Source organism: Ipomoea triloba, chromosome 2 (genome assembly GCF_003576645.1).
Source record: "Ipomoea triloba cultivar NCNSP0323 chromosome 2, ASM357664v1".
In the NCBI taxonomy this organism is placed as follows: domain Eukaryota; kingdom Viridiplantae; phylum Streptophyta; class Magnoliopsida; order Solanales; family Convolvulaceae; genus Ipomoea; species Ipomoea triloba.
The window spans coordinates 23,183,039-23,201,798 of NC_044917.1; the positions used below are offsets into that span (position 1 = coordinate 23,183,039).

The 18,760-nt window shown below is 36.7% G+C and overlaps 2 protein-coding genes across 2 annotated transcripts; both read left to right on the top strand.

Annotated features, from left to right (window-relative positions):
* The first annotated feature begins 3 nt into the window (after window positions 1-3).
* LOC116010929 (ATP-dependent DNA helicase PIF1-like) lies at window positions 4-849 on the top strand. Its single transcript, XM_031250422.1, has one exon. It carries the CDS (start codon window positions 4-6, stop codon window positions 847-849), a length of 846 nt encoding a protein of 281 aa, XP_031106282.1.
* A 755-nt stretch (window positions 850-1,604) lies between these two features.
* On the top strand, window positions 1,605-2,223 carry LOC116009839. The gene is made up of 2 exons (XM_031248990.1): window positions 1,605-1,763; window positions 1,892-2,223. The coding sequence occupies exons 1-2, from the start codon at window positions 1,617-1,619 to the stop codon at window positions 2,207-2,209; spliced, it is 465 nt and encodes a 154-aa protein (XP_031104850.1). The 5' UTR covers window positions 1,605-1,616; the 3' UTR covers window positions 2,210-2,223.
* The last annotated feature ends 16,537 nt before the right edge of the window (window positions 2,224-18,760 follow it).

An 18,760-nucleotide genomic window follows, 5' to 3' on the forward strand; every position in this document is an offset into this window, starting at 1 on the left:
AACATGCGTGCACAGGCTGATCCTACATTTGCAAGTTACTTGATGAAGATAGGTAATGGCACAGAACCTGCTATTTACCAAAACAAAATAAAAGTGCCTTCTCAATTTCTCGTACAAAAATGTGGATCAAAGTCTTCGTTATATGCATTGTTTGATGCTGTATACCCTGATTTGCATTGTTTCTTCAATGACCCATACCCACTGATGGACAGAGCAATTTTGACAACAAAGAATGAATTTGTTGATGAGATTAATATGCTTTTGCTGGAAAAGTTCCCTGGTGAAAATAAAAGTTACATCAGTTATGATGAGCCACTTGATTCAAAGTACTTGCATTGCCAAGATTATTTACATACTTTATGCCCTCCTGGCTTGCCTCCTCATACTTTAAGCTTGAAAAAAAATAGTCCTGTAATCTTATTAAGGAATCTAAATCCATGTGAAGGCTTATGCAATGGTACACGCCTAATATGTGATATGTTTGGGGATCATACCATAAGTTGCATTATCGCAGTGGGGGAATACAAGGGTAAGCATGTATTGATACCTAGAATACCACTTCAACCATCAAAGGATGAAAACTGTCCAATACCATTCAAAAGATGCCAATTCCCCGTAAAAAGTTGTTTTGCAATGACAGTAAATAAAGCACAAGGCCAAACTCTAGATTTTGTTGGCCTTTACTTGAAGGAACCTGTTTTTAGCCATGGTCAACTATATGTCGCGATGTCTCGTGCAAAAACTGCAGCTTCTTTGAAAATCGTAATATGCAACGATTTTGATGAATCGACATGCACAAATCTTACAGAAAATGTTGTTTACGATGAAATCATCAAGTACATATTATGACGGCTTAGTTTAATTGTGCATCAATTACAAGTGAGTATAGTTTGCATTATATTATTCTATAATCAAACAATTATTATTTATTCTATCAAACACCTCACGTAATTTTCTTAGCATAGCCTTCCCGCTTACCCTTTTTTTCCGCATATCCAACTTAAACTCCAAAATAAAAAATAAAAATAGTTTGCACTTTATAAATTAACATTAAATGAAGTAATAACATTACAAACATGCAAGATAAAATTATTTATAGTGTAGAAACAAATATAATTAAAAACTTAATCCAACATAGTGGTTCACTAACCTACTTAAAACATAGTACATAACTTAAAAATTACAACAGAATGAATTACTAGCATTTTTAAAACTTAAAAACAACAATTCATATGAACTTATATTTGTATTAACTTTTTTCGTTCAACATATTTGCTTTGTTTCAGAGTTTGGATCTACTCAACCGTACAAGTTCAAATATTGTAATTTGTTGTTGCCTAGGTACTATTTATTTTGTGCATCATATATAAGATTTAGTTTAACGCTATTGTATTTTAATTACTTTAATTAAAAGATTATGCTCAATATGTTTATATATATTTTGTTCAAAGCATATATATTTACACTTATACAATAATAATAATAATAATAATAATAATAATAATAATAATAATAACGAATGTTAGGTTAGAAATGGCTTGTGAACATATGACTAGCCTAATGACAACAATTTTATACGCGACTAACAGTATTAAATTTCCTTAATTGTGTACAGCATGGAGGGACTAGTGTTGATACCTGATGTTACTACTGAGTTACCACGATGGCGGTGCAAAGTTGTAGTGGTACAAAAACTTAATACACAAGAATCAAGGAGAACACCAGGAAAGAAATATAAACCCATAATATTGGAGGATGAGGCTGTAAGTTTTTAAATTGATCACAAATATTAGGTCTCGGTATTAATGTTCAAAGATGTCCCTATCTTATTTTATGTCAAATATAATTACATTTCGTTAACATATATGTACGTATTTGATACTTCTTTCAGGGTAACAAAGTGCAAGCAATGTTGTATGACAAAGACATTGATGGGACGATTGATAAAAGACTCGAGGTGTCTTCTACATATATTATATCTAATGCATCGGTTAAAGCTGTCGTAGGTTTTACAAATTTACCTGATCCAAAGTACATGAATATTTGGAATATAACGAGGAGTACTATGATTCAAAAACTTAGTCCTGATGAGGCAATTGACATATCTGGACATGTCCAGGCTCATCTGAGCCCATTTCACCATATTTTTGACTATTTTTTATCTCGCCGACCAATAAGTAAGTCAATTCTTTATTTCATTGTCTTTTAGATTTGTTTAGTTCCTTATTATTATTATTATTGTTATTATTATTATTATTATTATTATTATTATTATTATTATTATTATTATTATATTATGGTTAACACTTGATTTATGCATCATCAATTTAGTTGCTTCTTTTGTATAACTATAGGCATTATGGCGATTATTATATACAAGTTACCACGCCAAATTGTGGTGACCAAAAATGGCGAACAAAATGTTCATGATTTTGTTGTCATGAACGAAGAGTATAAATCTTAACCCGTTTCTTGCCTTACTTATATAACAATTATTTACTTTGTTATATGTTATCATTTTATTTATATATTATGTTTTGAATTTCACTTATAGATTGAAGCCTATTATGCTAACACTTTGGGGAACGTTTGCTGTAAACCAAGGGGTTCAACTTGAATTACAACTTCGGCAAGGGAAATTCCCCATTATACTTGCTGAAGGATTGAACGTTAATGCATTCCAAGGTAATATTGTTATGTTCTTCCAACGAGTGCATTAAATTATTTCTACTTTTTATATTACATACTTGACATTTGTGTTTAATTAGGGTTGTCACTGAGTACACTATATAACACATCAATTGAAGTTGATCCTGTTGGCCACGTTGCAAAAGTCCTTAATGATTGGTATTTTTTAATTCCTTGTCACTTATGTAGAATATACCAGTTATTTGACCATGATAATAGTGATTGGTTATTCTTATAGGAAGGACAAAAACTCTGAACTCATCTACAAGGAAATTGTAGATAAGACTTACCTTGATTCATTGCTTGCATTGGCAGACCCTATAAGGCAACGAAAAACATGCCTTTCATCTCTTGAAACTGGATTTGAACAAGTTAGTAAACATTTCATTTCAACTGTATGTCGAATGTCAAATCGCCTTTTACATTTAACCATCAATCTATTTACTTTTAAAGCTTTTGACCTACTTTTGTGGCTCTGCATTGCATTTAGAAACCAATTGCATGGGTGAGAGGCAAAATTAGATTGCTTAAGCGTGATGGTTTCGACTACTACGTTGGTTGCAATTACTGCAACACAATAGTCCACTCAATTGAAGGCTTACAACTCCACTGCATGAACTGTGGACAAACTGATGGCATCACTGTCAGAAGGTATCAAAATATATATCTTCGTTGTTTCCTTAATACTTAAAATTCTAATATAGCATGACTTATATTATGTTTGTGTTGATATACAGGTATAATGAACCGACGGCTACTGTAAATGGTAAAATGACATCTATTGTTCGAAAGGACAGCTACGTTGACAATTTGCACCACTGTTTCCAAAAAAAAAAACTACTGTTTTATACAACTTCTGCACATTAAATTTTCTTGATTGGCACACCAATTTCCCTCGAAATAATCAAAAGTCTTCAATAGTCTCACATGATGTTTAATTAAACTGTTAAACTTTTATATAAATTAATGATTCGATTGGCATTAAAATCTTCTTAAGTCTAACTCACATTGTTTGTTGTTTTGTTTTTGTTCTTAGATTTATCACTTTATTAAACTTGTAACACTTTTTAGATATGGCAAATATTTAACTTTGTAATACACGGAATATAATATACCATAATGCTAAATAATCATTTACTCCATATGTTTATCTTGACAAAGACATATAAATTAAAGTTTAGACACATAAATGATTTATTACCATAAGATACCCACTCAAGGTAATATCTAAAAATTGTTTATGTTTACAAATGTCTATTGTACTCATATATTTGCATCATTGAATGACAATAAATGATTGATAAATATTTGTCATCGTTATCACTTAAAATTATTACTTCCACTAACTCTATTATCACTTAAATTAGGGATCCAATTACCACATTACCTATCATTAGTAATTATTGAAAATATGAAAAAAAATAGTTAAAATCCACTAACTCCATTATCACCTTAAACAAGAGTGGTTGAGAGTCTTTTTGTGACTGCTGAATAAAAAAAACATGAGTGGCTGAGTATATTTTTTTTGTAGTGCTTAAGACAAAAAAAAAAAAGATTGGCTGCTTTCCTGTTTCGTGATTGATGCTCAACCTTGTCCTTTGCTGAAAAAAAATAAAAGTTTATTGCTTTTTTGTGGAAAGGCGTCCAACCCTGTTACCTGGTTAAGGAAACAAAATGGACTACGATACTTGATTTTCTCTTATCTCTGCACCATCTGGTTTTGCTGATGTTTTCATGCTTTATAATGTAAGTTGTTTTACAATTAAATGTTATGAGTTGATTATAAAGCAAAATATCATAACTCTCCATTTTCTTTGGTTTTTTCAGCTGGCCTTGTCCACCTCCACCAAAACTGTAAGCAACACCAGTTGAGCATTACTACCAATTCAACCAATTCTGATACTTGTTAACTCTAAACGACTTCCTAAACTGTAAGTATAAAATACATCATTATATTACTTTTTATTCTTTTATTCTTACTAATAATTAATTATAACTGGCAAATTTACAAACTTTCAAACTGTATATAAAGACTTCATTATAGTTACTATAACTTCTGCGTTTTAAATTTTTAGGGTAAAAGTATTCACATAGTATCGTATACTTGTAATTGTTTCTAGCACTCATGGCTTCTATGAACATTCTCTTACGTTATATTTCTCCAACGAACACAACGGAATCGATACACGTCAAGTTCATACAAATGTTGTACCTCGTCGACACAAATTACTTTGAACCTGATTCTTTACAATACATCTTCCACGATGAAGAGGTAATTCACTTGTAACATTGTGCTTTATTAAACTCTTTCTTATTGCATATAGATTCTGTTAAAGGTGTTAACTGCATTTACACAACAGGGCACCTTTACTAACATCCATATTCCGAATGAATGTGTTCGAAAGTATGCGAAGAAATTTAAAGAGGGCCGAGTTTATCGCATAAAAAAATTTGTGGTGACGACTAATGTGCACAAACACAAGACAACCAATCACAAGTACATGTTAAACTTGTCTTTGAGAACACTTGTCAGAGAATTAGATGCTGCGAATTTCCCCACTTTTACGTATCCATTAAGCGGTGAGCTATCTTTAACATAAAATTTCATTCTTATAACCTGACAATCCTACGTGAGTTACTTCTTCTTATTTAAATATCTTTTAGTAACACAAACTCCACCATTATTATGTAGTATCAACACAATTGAGCAAATGATTATGTTACTACATATTTTATTGTCAAACAAATAGAATTTATTTATAATTAAATGCCTTAAACAATTTTGTTTCTATTTTCCCTGCTTACAGAGCCTCAAAGCACAAGTATGACTTCAACTAATGAAAAGACACTACAGGACTTAAGCAATGCTCTCATGCATATTGTCTCAATTAAAGATATCTACGAAAAAGGAAAAGTAAGTTGCATTGGGTTGAAAAATAGGACCACTTTATCATAATCTCGTGATATTTACATTCAAATAGCGCACTCTAGAACATATTTTTTAATGTGTTAGCATGAATATAAATTTAATAAAACTTTGTTTATAATTGTAAGGCTGGTGAATTTTGGATTGGTGGAAAAATTGTTGCAGTAGAGAACTCTTACAACTGGTTTACTGTGTGCTGCCAAGCAAACGCTTGTAATAGTCGACTCATTCCCCTTCCTTCTGGTGAATATGAGTGCAAAAAATGTTTGACAAATTGGACAAAGGGCATCGACAAGTACAATTTAAAGCTTCAAGTAGAAGATGCCAATGGAAATGCAAAATTGAAATTGGTGGACAAAGACTGCATCCAACTGATAGGCACAACAGCATCAGACCTCCGAGCAAAGCATAAGCGCATAACCCCTCAACTGCCAAAAGAAATACAATCATTGGTTGGACTTGGCATGTTATTTATGGTTGAGGTGAAAAGGGAACAATTGGAAAACAGATACGCTCCCTTCTTCGTAACAAAGATAATAAATAATCAAACATTAGTCAGCCTTTACTGTCCTGAGGTTATAAAAAAAAAAACAAAACAATTGGTATCTTGAGCCAGAAGGAGACATTAACTTGTTAGACGAGGTTGACTATTAGCACTACTTCTGTTTAGTTTGTTTAATATGCAAATTTGTTTACAAGCAAAAACTCAAACTATGTTAAATGCTTTTTCACGTGATTTAGGAATTTATCGAAGCTGAATGAAACGAATCATTTGGAGATCATTTTGTACATGTTCGATTCGTACTTTTATATTTTTTATTATACATTGATGCAATTTGACACAACTTTTTTTTTATTGAGATGGACAAGAATTTAAATGCATGTATAAGTCTTCATTTCAAATTGTTTATGTTTTCTTTCGTGCAACACAACTAACTTTATTTAAAGAAATAAAAGCATTACATGTTAGTACATTTATTTGAATATGAGATATGATCAACCAAAAACACAAGTTTCTATGTTTGTTTTAGAAACTGTACAAAAAAAAACCCAAAGTAGGACACTAACAATGATGTAGGAGAATGAACTACAATTTTAATAAACTTGTATATATAAATGCTACAACTCTATTTATTATCAATAAACTTGTATGTATGAATCTCCGTTTGACAAAAATAAACTAGCTCTTTATATTTATATCGTACATAACTATTGAAATAACACTCTTGACCTCTTAATTAAATTCAAATTTAAACAAAAAAAATTACAAAATAACTACCAAAGAATTTAAATTTTAACACATTTTTTAATATCATTGTACCAAAGAATTTAAATTTTAACACATTTTTTAATATCATTGTATCAAAGAATTTAAATTTTAACACATTTTTTAATATCATTGTATTAAAGAATTTAAATTTTAACACATTTTTTAATATCATTGTATTTAAGAATTTAAATTTTAACACATTTTTTAATATCATTGTATTTATGAATTTAAATTTTAACACATTTTTTAATATCATTGTATTTATTCGATCTTTGTTGGGCATTATACTACGCGCATCGCGCGTGCCACCGCTAGTAATATAAAGAGTCACTTATAATTTGCCCTAGACTTTTTCCGGCGGAATTTCTTGTACCTTGTGCTTTTGCGAATGTGCTTTGCAAACAGAATGCCATATTTGCCCTTGCAGATGATCGGCCGTCCAAATTCAGACTGCTTAAATACAACTCTGACACTATTTGCATGGGCCTTCTTTGAATATTATATCCGCATGGTATGTATACATAATTTAGGATTCAATATTATATTATTAACATGCATACCCACTCCTCCACTAAGCAAACCAACTCCACTAATTTTTGTATGTGTATGTGTTGTCATGGGGAATAAAACAAAGAAATAGCGGCCGACACATGCATATCAACATCTTTCTCTCTCTCTCCAAATTCTTATCAAACCAACCCCTGAGGAGGTGCATGAATCTATGATCTGCGATGTTGCTCTTTCGCTCTCCCGCTGGCTCGGCTCGGGATGGCTGGATGACATAGACGACGTCGGAGGACTGCGACGGAGGCTATCGCGGGTGAGGTAAGCGGCGCTGGTTGTTTACCCTTTCTCTTTCTCTCTCTGTCTGCAAATTCTTATCAATCTCAGGAAAGAAGAGAGGATAGATCGAATAATGCAGCTGGGAAGAGAAATAATTGAAGAATGGGTAGAGCGCTTTGCTATGACAAAAATAACGTGAAAAAAGGGCGATGGTCGCCAGATCGAAGAAGATGCTAAGTTGAAGGCTTATATTGAACAGCATGCAACCCGTGGTTATGTGACTTCTGTGCGAGTCTCCAGCAACTACGCTTATATTCATCTTTATTGAATCAATTATAGTTGTGTGACATGTTTTTCTTGTATTTGGGGTATGTATTGGGTTGTGGGTTTGTCAATTTGCATGTGTTGTGGCATTTGTTTTGTAAAACTGGGGTTAGTGAGTTTTAGTGGCATTGGGTTGGCAAGTTGTCACCCACGCCTAATTTTTTTTTTCTCTGGATTTTGGTTATCCATTTTGTTTCTTTATACTTCTGCACGGGAAGAAGGCGAAGAAGAGGCTGATCCGTATGGAACGGGAAGAAGGCGAAGATAAAGAAGAAGAAGAGGTTGATCCGTATGGAGGCTTGTTGGATGATGAGCAGAGAAAAATTGTCACAATCAAAGAGCAGATTGAAGATCCAGAACAGGTTTATTGTTTCTCTTCAAATTAGATGCTTTTAGAATTTGTCTGGTTTTCTTACTCAATTTAAAAATTGTTGTTTTTTCTCTGTTCTTCATCACACTCAGGTTCGTCACATACACACTTCAATTCGTACGTGATATCTCTACAGGCTCGTGGGTTTGAGTAACGACAACCGACGTATAGTTACGCAAGGTACGTCTGGTGGCCTGAGCAGCGACTGGGACGGGAAGCTGCGCTGGAGTTAAAATGAACTTTTTAATAGATTGGTGGCGACCGGCGACTCGGCCATGCGCGGGTGCGTGACGCAGTGACCAACACCAACCGGTGACACGGCGATGGGCGAGGGCGAGGGTGTTAGGGCCACGGGCATATTCTAAGCTTGGTCTTATTGCAATTCTTAGATTAGATGTACTAAGNAACAAAAAAAATTACAAAATAACTACCAAAGAATTTAAATTTTAACACATTTTTTAATATCATTGTATTTATTCGATCTTTGTTGGGCATTATACTACGCGCATCGCGCGTGCCACCGCTAGTAATATAAAGAGTCACTTATAATTTGCCCTAGACTTTTTCCGGCGGAATTTCTTGTACCTTGTGCTTTTGCGAATGTGCTTTGCAAACAGAATGCCATATTTGCCCTTGCAGATGATCGGCCGTCCAAATTCAGACTGCTTAAATACAACTCTGACACTATTTGCATGGGCCTTCTTTGAATATTATATCCGCATGGTATGTATACATAATTTAGGATTCAATATTATATTATTAACATGCATACCCACTCCTCCACTAAGCAAACCAACTCCACTAATTTTTGTATGTGTATGTGTTGTCATGGGGAATAAAACAAAGAAATAGCGGCCGACACATGCATATCAACATCTTTCTCTCTCTCTCCAAATTCTTATCAAACCAACCCCTGAGGAGGTGCATGAATCTATGATCTGCGATGTTGCTCTTTCGCTCTCCCGCTGGCTCGGCTCGGGATGGCTGGATGACATAGACGACGTCGGAGGACTGCGACGGAGGCTATCGCGGGTGAGGTAAGCGGCGCTGGTTGTTTACCCTTTCTCTTTCTCTCTCTGTCTGCAAATTCTTATCAATCTCAGGAAAGAAGAGAGGATAGATCGAATAATGCAGCTGGGAAGAGAAATAATTGAAGAATGGGTAGAGCGCTTTGCTATGACAAAAATAACGTGAAAAAAGGGCGATGGTCGCCAGATCGAAGAAGATGCTAAGTTGAAGGCTTATATTGAACAGCATGCAACCCGTGGTTATGTGACTTCTGTGCGAGTCTCCAGCAACTACGCTTATATTCATCTTTATTGAATCAATTATAGTTGTGTGACATGTTTTTCTTGTATTTGGGGTATGTATTGGGTTGTGGGTTTGTCAATTTGCATGTGTTGTGGCATTTGTTTTGTAAAACTGGGGTTAGTGAGTTTTAGTGGCATTGGGTTGGCAAGTTGTCACCCACGCCTAATTTTTTTTTTCTCTGGATTTTGGTTATCCATTTTGTTTCTTTATACTTCTGCACGGGAAGAAGGCGAAGAAGAGGCTGATCCGTATGGAACGGGAAGAAGGCGAAGATAAAGAAGAAGAAGAGGTTGATCCGTATGGAGGCTTGTTGGATGATGAGCAGAGAAAAATTGTCACAATCAAAGAGCAGATTGAAGATCCAGAACAGGTTTATTGTTTCTCTTCAAATTAGATGCTTTTAGAATTTGTCTGGTTTTCTTACTCAATTTAAAAATTGTTGTTTTTTCTCTGTTCTTCATCACACTCAGGTTCGTCACATACACACTTCAATTCGTACGTGATATCTCTACAGGCTCGTGGGTTTGAGTAACGACAACCGACGTATAGTTACGCAAGGTACGTCTGGTGGCCTGAGCAGCGACTGGGACGGGAAGCTGCGCTGGAGTTAAAATGAACTTTTTAATAGATTGGTGGCGACCGGCGACTCGGCCATGCGCGGGTGCGTGACGCAGTGACCAACACCAACCGGTGACACGGCGATGGGCGAGGGCGAGGGTGTTAGGGCCACGGGCATATTCTAAGCTTGGTCTTATTGCAATTCTTAGATTAGATGTACTAAGTTCCGATTTTTTTTTTTTTAAATTTGTGCTACTAGGAAAGAATACGTTATCGGCAAAATCTTTAGAACTTTGGTGGCAATGATTCCGGTGAGCTTGCGAGTAGTAAAACTGAGAAGCAGAGTGAATATTTTTACAGATGTTCGTGTCCACCAGCTTGGGGATCAAGTCATCAGGGCAAAGGTCTATCTTTTGCTCTGTACTACAAGAAGTAACCCTCACTTCATAAGAGAACTCGGCCTTCGAATTAAGCAAGTTGAGAAAACACTCCGAGAAGCTACAAAGGATTCTGATCTTCCAAGAACGTAAGTTCTCTCTTAGATAATATATTTTTGTTTTTCTTCAAAATTTACTTGTATTTTAGATTATATTACCATCCAATCATATTTATTCACAGAGAGCTGTGTCGGGTGATGAAAAATAATGCAGATCACCCTGCTGGGATAAAAATATGTTGAAATTGAATAGGAAATTAAATATGTTTTGTGATTGAGAAATAGCGAAAAGTTAGTGGAAAAAAGAGATAGCAAAAGTGGAGGAATAGTAAGCATGGAGCATTTGTCCAAAAAAGAAGGAAGAATAGGGAATTAGATATGTTTTGTAATTGAGAAGGATCCAAAAGTTAGTGGAGGAAAAAAAAAATTACAGCCTGACGCATTCATGGGGATTCTTATTTTTTTTCCCTCTCTCACTATTCATTACTGAAAAAGATGTACTAATAATCAGACATTGGACATTCAGACCTTCTGAATTCTCTCTTTTGATTTTGAAATGAAACCATAGCAAAAACGACGGGAGATAACTCGCAGGTAAACTCAAAAACGTCTGGCCGTTTGCCGTTGTCTCCACCTCCTTCCAGCTTGGTTTTCTGACTGCGTCCCCCGATCAACGTATCTCTACAGTTTCGTGGGTTTTAGTGTTGATGTACTTCCACGCGATGATAATATATTATCATTGTATATTTGTATTATTAATGTGCTGATAACATTATCTTTCCTCATCTATTTTGTTTCTTTTACCTAAAACTATTGCTTTTATTATTCTTAGTGGCCACCTAGCAATCATCTTTCCATTCACACTATGTACCTATATATATTTGTGTTCCTTGTGCTGTTGTAGACGAAGAGAGAGAGAGACATGAAAATATATGTTTGTTTCTTTCATTCTTTCGGACAGAAATTGAGGCGCGAAAATATATGAGGTGAAGAATAGATTTGTTGTTTAAGGCGAATTTTATTGTACTTTGTGTTTATGTTGGTGTACATTGCAATAATAACTACCTAATTTGTCCTTGCCGATTATCGGACGTACACTTTCCGACTGCTTAAGGACAAGTATTCAACTACTCCCGTGGGCCTGATTTGTATCTTAAAATAATATAAAGAGCCACCTTATTTTTGCCCAAGACTTTTTCAGGCGAATTTTATTGCACTTTGTGCTTATGTTGTTGTACATTGCAATAATAGCTACCTAATTTGCCCTTGCCGATTATCGGACGTTCACTTTCCGACTGCTTAAGGACAAATATTCAATTACTCTCGTGGGCCTGCTTTCTATATTATACATAAAGTTTGCCCACAAAAATAAAAATGGGGGCCATGGGGACAATCAAGCAGGATTCCAAATTTTAATCAAATTACGAGTTTGGCATTTTTTTGTTTTCTTCCTCTTTATCCTTTTGTCTTTTCGTCCAACCACTCCACTTTCATCTTTTTTTTTAAAATTTTTTTAATCCACCCACCCACCCACTCCACTGTGTTATTTTCTTCCTCATTGACAGCCATCTTGCCTCACAGATGGAGTTGCAGATCGCAGACTCTCTTTCACTCACTCTTCTCAATTCCTTTACAGTCTAGAGTAATTTATTTTTATAATAAAATTGGGATATAAACAATAACCATATGAGATAAATTTGTGAAGAAGATGCTGATTTTTTTTTTCTAATTTTGTGTCAAGGTTCACCGATGCAGCAGGTGCAAGCCAACAGATGGTGAGACTGAAAATCCGAGCAGTAATATAAAGATCGACCTTATTTTTGTCCAAGACTTTTCGAGGCGATATATTTTGTACCTTGTGCATTTGGTGTTGTCCATATCGTCAATAGTTACTTAATTTGCCCATGCCAATAAACGGCCGACCATATTCAGGCTGCAAAGGCCAAAATTATATAAACGGCCGACCATATTCAGGCTGCAAAGGCCAAAATTATAGGTGGCATGACACATATTCAGGCTGCAAAGGCCAAAATTATAGGTGGCATGACAGATGAGATGGCTGCAAAGGCCAAAATTATAGGTGGCATGACAGATGAGATGGAAAACCTGTAGCCATTGTGGGGGACTACTGCATGACTCATTACGCATTATTAACTATGGACAGTACTGATAAAGCAAAAAGAAGATCTAAAAAAAATGCAATAATAGAAGGGTGGGAGACCACAACATGTCATTATGCACTCTTAATTATGGAGCTGATACTGATTAAGAAAAGACAAGATTAAGAAGACCATAAATATATAAAAAAAATTAAGTGATTGGATTTTTTTTTTGTTGTGTCGGAATAGTTAGCCGCCACCATCAATAATGAGAAAGATAGGATCGCGTAAACCTGTTATTTGGTGAATACAACAACAAAATGATAGGAGTGATTGGATTGGACGACCAAATTCACTATGGTTAAAGAACAAATCGACATTTAGGGTGGGATACCACGTGACTCATGCTGCACTTACAAGCATAGAGCTTATAATACTAAATATATATATATATATATATATATATATATATATATATATATATAATAACATTGAAATAAATGCCAAAAACAGTTTTAAAAACATTCAATACAAATGGCCATTGTAACAACGCCATTTCCATACCAAAAATTTTTTACGAACTTTGCTAAAAAAAATTCTTACAAAACCATTGTGGAATCACATCTACGTAAAAAAAAATTTCTACAAGGACGCTCAGGTATTTCTTTTTTACTGATGATGAAAAGCTAAGTTCCGAATTTACAATTTCCATACTACAATAAGTGAAAACAATAATTTTGAAGGACATGAGATCTTACCAAATGATATCCATGTAATTTCCTAAACTGCTGAACTTCCATTGTTAGGCTGATATATCTATATATTTTGGTGTGATATGTATATTTCATCTTCGATTTACTTAACTCATAGCTTATATATATGTATGTCGCGTGATTGTTCTTCGTCGTATCATTACTTAAGCCACAAACATATATAATTATATACATCATTACTTAAGACACAAACATATATACACAATTTACAACGGATCCTGACAAATTGTTCAACTTCATGCTTAAAAAATATAACAAAAAATTATTTAATCAACTTATAGAATTGGATACATGGTTTGCAGCTTTATGGTTTAAAAAAAATATTCTTATTTAATTATAAAGTACACGTGGTTAGGAACATCATGTAATAGGTTTTGATGATACCAACTGTTAAGTAGAAATCCCCAAGTCTCGACACATAGGCAGAACGTTGTAAGTTCGACAAGTAAACCAAGAGCGAAAATACAACCGGGTAACTTTGAGCTCAACTCGGAAAATATTTTAGCTTGAAGTAAACTTGTTTGAACATCTTAGAAGTCTCGTGTTGTAATTTCATAGATAGAACAGAAGAAGGAACGGGACAACACTGGAGGAATAAGGGTCTGCGAGACATCAACTAAGTCTCGAGACATAAGCAGAGTTCGAGAGGTAGTACCTCTCGATACAACCATCCAGTTCGAGACATAAGCAGAGTTCGAGAGGTAGAGCTCTCGATGCTTGGGTTCGAGACATCAAACAATCGAGACATCAACCTTGGTCTCGATAAACTGACACTTCTCCAGTAATGCTGAATGACAGTCAGGAAGCATACTTAAAGTTTGGAGAAGAAGAATATCATGGAGATAGAATAATGAAGAGGTGCCGAACGTGAGTTTTCAAAATGGACGGAAATGGATGACACATCAGATTTCCACCACAAACGGTCAAAAGGTACACCAATCCAAAGTCGGTCTTATTCCCTAAAACGAGGATCAATGGGAATTTAAAAAGAGTAACTTTTACCAAAAGTAGCAAGTGGAGCATGGACTCAAGAAAGTGGATTATGGAATATCCACTATCAAACAAAAGGTTCAAGTTACAAGACCACCACTCCATGAAGAATGCTGAAAAGATGCAAGTCCCACCATACACATCATGGGAGACAAATTTCAAACGGAATAATTTTCCCTCCAACGGAATTATTCCTCAAACTCTCATATATAAGGGCATGAAGACACAGAGAGGCAACAGAGTTGGAAAATTCGAAAGAGGTGTCTGATTCAAACGTTCAAGTGCAAGTGCTAAATTTGGAATATCATCCTGATATTCAAAAACAGCGAGAAAACACATCTTAGTGTTTGAGAGAGTTACATAGCTTAAACTGCTACACATCTAGAAGGTGACCGAAGCTGCTCTACATCAAAGTTTATTCAACGATAGCTTGTGGTCAGATTGGAGCTTGTTACATTCAACTGTGACAACCAAAAGTCCTTGGTTTGGATTAAGCAAGAGAGGCGGAGTAACCTGGCAGCTGTCTAGTGAAGATCCTGAGGCTTGAGGCGGGCTTGGTGATCAAAGCTCAAGTGCTCGAGAGGTGGAGTAACTGGAAGCGGGGAGAAAAACCTTGGAGAGGCGGAGTAACCTGGGAGCTGTCTTGTGAAGATCCTGAGGCTTGAGGCGGGCTTGGTGATCAAAGCTCAAGTGCTCGATAGGTGGAGTAACAAGAAGCGGGGCGAAAAACCTGAGGCTTGAGGCGGGCTTCGTGATCAAAGCTCAAGCGCTCGATATTGTACTAAAAAGGGAAGTTTTTAGTGCAATCCTTCCAGGGAGTTTCTGGAAGAAGAGTGGACGTAGGCGGGTTGGCCGAACCACTTAAAAATCTCTCTCGCATTTACTTTCTGTATTTATTTCTCGCTAACCTCTCGATTGCACTGCACATAAACACACCTCTCGAACTAACTCAAACTCGTGCTAACTAAAAGGGGATAACATTTCCGCTGCGCATAAAACTTTGTCTTCTCCTCGTGAGGTATCGAACCTAAACATCCTAAGTTCAATACACACGAGAGTCGAAAAGATTTGCAAAATCTTATACAAGTCTATTCACCCCCCCCTCTAGACTTGTACCCCATCCCCTTGGGACCAACAATTGGTATCAGAGCCAGTTCTCTGATCGATATAAACCTTTGTTTATATTGCCTAGAGATCCTTCTTTGAAAAATCTTTTAAAAGTTTTCAAAGCACGAGATAATTTTTTTTTAATATGGATAGCATGTTGTCGAGACATCTTCTCTTTGATCTTAGCAGGTTCGATGACTGGAAAACACGCATGCTTGCGTATCTATCAGCCCTCCATGATGAGATGGCCGAAGTTATAACATCTGGACCAGTCAAGATCATGATGATAAACACGGCTGCTGAGCAAACCAGGGATACACCAAAGTATGTCCCCAAACATAGGGAAGAATGGACAAGTGATGATAGGAAGAGAAACAACCTGGACAACATTGCCAAGGATATTCTCTTCAGAGCTATAGACGAAACCATCTTCCCAAAAGTAAGAAAGTGCAAAACGGCGAAAGAGGTATGGGATACTTTGATGTTAATTGGTGAAGGTGACGAACAGGAAAAGGAGAACAAGCTCACCGTGGCCATGAAGAAGTTCGAGGACTTCAAGATGAAGCTAGGGGAAAACATCGACAGCATGGAATCTCGTTTCATGAAGCTATCAATAGAGATCAGTGATCTCGAGAAGGAGATTCCACAAAAGGAGCTAAATCTGAAGGTCTTACGAGGCCTTACCAAGGAGTGGGAAATGAAGGTGATCACAATGCGTGATCACAGGGATTTGAAGAACACCACAACCGACCAACTGTTCAGAGATCTCAAAGCCTTCGAATTTGAGATGTTTCCGAGAGATGAGGACGTGGTGGACAGACGGAATGTGGCACTGGTTGCGGACCAACCAACCACCTCCTCAAGGTCAGATCCTAATCCCACTGATTTTTTATCTGACGAACAGTTTGCTTTCTTCATGAGAAAATTCAGGAAGTTCATGAAGAAGACACCGGAAAGCAATACAAGTTCACCTTCCTCCTCAAGAAGGAAAAATGAGAGATACACATCCAGAAGAATGGAGGAAGAAGATCAAGGTCTATGCTACAACTGCAGGAGGCCAGGGCACTTCAAGGCTGAATGCCCTTACCCACCAGTAAGCAAGCATCAAGGTCAGGAAGGCAAGGATTCCAGAAGAAAAGAGGAATCCAGAGAGAGGCCAGCCAAAGGTAGCCTCAAGGGAGAAACAAAGACATACCTGCGCAGGAAGGCGCTAGTTGCTGAGGAACTCGAGAAGATAATCGAGGAGTCCGAGACATCGAGCTCTAGTGATAGCAGCAGCAACTCAGAGGATGAGAGGGGGCTCATCTGCTTATACACTACAGAAGAGGAGGATCAATGCTTGATGGCTATCAATAATGAGGTAACCTCCCCTTCCACATCTCGCTGCTCTATTTCTACTTCTCAATGTTCTTCGTTTAGAAGCGATGAGGACCCCTTCGAGACTATGGAATTGATCAGAAGGAACCTCAAAATCGCTAACAGCACTCATGCCAAAATTAGGGAAGAAAACAGCAAGCTAACCGCTGAAAGAGATATGCTTAAGAACGTCTCGAAAGAGAATTCAGAGCTAACTCTCAAAGTAAGTGAGTTAGAAGCTAAAGTAATCCTACTGACTGAAGAGTGCAAAGCTCGAGAGACCAGAGAGCTTAATCTTAGAAAGGTCATAGCATCATACACTAATTCCTCCAAAGCTATGGAGAAAATGGTGGATGATTACAGACCAGCAAATGATAGAACCGGTCTCGGGTTTCGTCGGAACAATCTCTCGAGAGATAAGCAGACCAATGGTTCGGGAACTTCAAGAAATGGAGGATCTCAACCCAAACCAAATATAGGCCATAAAGGACCAACAGAAAAGACCAGAGTAGCTATTCATAAACCATCCCTGTACACCAGAAATGGAAAGTATAGGAAAGCTACGAAGAATGGCCGGGTAAACAATATCGAGAGATCACCCAGCTATCTCTCGCAAGGCCATTCCAAGTACAAAAGGAGCTACATTCCATATAATGCGCCGCAAGGCAAATATGGAAGGTCTGAGATCCACATAGTTAGGAACTCACGGATGGAGAAAGGCAGACTCTATCCATCTAGTGAGAATTGGTCATCGAATCACAATTTCTGGAAGAAACCTCACTTTTAGCAATTTCACATGATCAAACAGCGTATGAAAGGCATGGTGCATAAGCCGATCGAAAAGTCTATACCTAAGTTGATTTATGCACCAAAGAGGCCCAAAACCTTTGCTAGCATTCCTTATGATTATCAAACGTACAATGGCTACATTGCACCTAGGCCTGGAATAATGGGCACAAGGTATAAATGGATGCCTAAACTCACTAACCAACCAGGACCCAAAGTTTGGGTACCTAAACTTGCTTAATTTCCTTGCAGGACACCAGGGACGTGTGGTTCATTGACAGTGGATGTTCGAGACATATGACGGGAAATCTAACACTGCTAGAGAACATCCAACCTATCGAAGGTCCCTTGGTGACATTTGGCGACAACGAGAAGAAGGGACGCACAAAAGCTGTTGGTGAAATTCAAAAGAATGAGCTGGTTATTAAGGGAGTATCCTACGTTGAAGGGCTCAAGTTCAATCTCCTTAGTACAAGCCAGTTCTGTGACAAAGGCTACAAGGTTGTCTTCACCAAAAGCAAATGTCAGATTATGAACGAGGAATCTCTCGAAGTCGTCTTGGAAGCAGCAAGGAAAGGAAACATGTACATAGTGGATTGGAGGTCTGCAAAACCATCCCTATGTATGCTAGCAAGGAGCAAGGAAGATTTATGCTGGGATTGGCATAGTAAGCTTAGTCATCTGAACTTCAAGACTATCAACAAGCTTACTAAGAGGAACCTAGTGGAAGGACTGCCCAAAGTGACGTTTCGAAAGGATAAAATGTGTGAGGCATGTCAACGTTGCAAACAGATCAAATCTTCTTTCAAGAGCAAAGCTGAGACATCATCCACTAGACCATTAAGCCTTCTTCACATGGACCTATTTGGCCCAGTAGATCCACCCAGCATGAAGGGAAAGAAGTATACTCTTGTGGTAGTAGATGACTACACAAGATTCACATGGACCGTGTTCTTAACCAAGAAAAGCGAGACAAAAGTTGC

Bases quoted from the DNA above. Each gene is read 5' to 3' on its own strand.
- LOC116009839 (XM_031248990.1), top strand. From the start codon at position 1,617: ATGGAGGGACTAGTGTTGATACCTGATGTTACTACTGAGTTACCACGA. The intron at 1,764-1,891 runs GTAAGTTTTTAA...TACTTCTTTCAG, and splicing joins TAATATTGGAGGATGAGGCT to GGTAACAAAGTGCAAGCAAT.
- LOC116010929 (XM_031250422.1), top strand. From the start codon at position 4: ATGCGTGCACAGGCTGATCCTACATTTGCAAGTTACTTGATGAAGATA.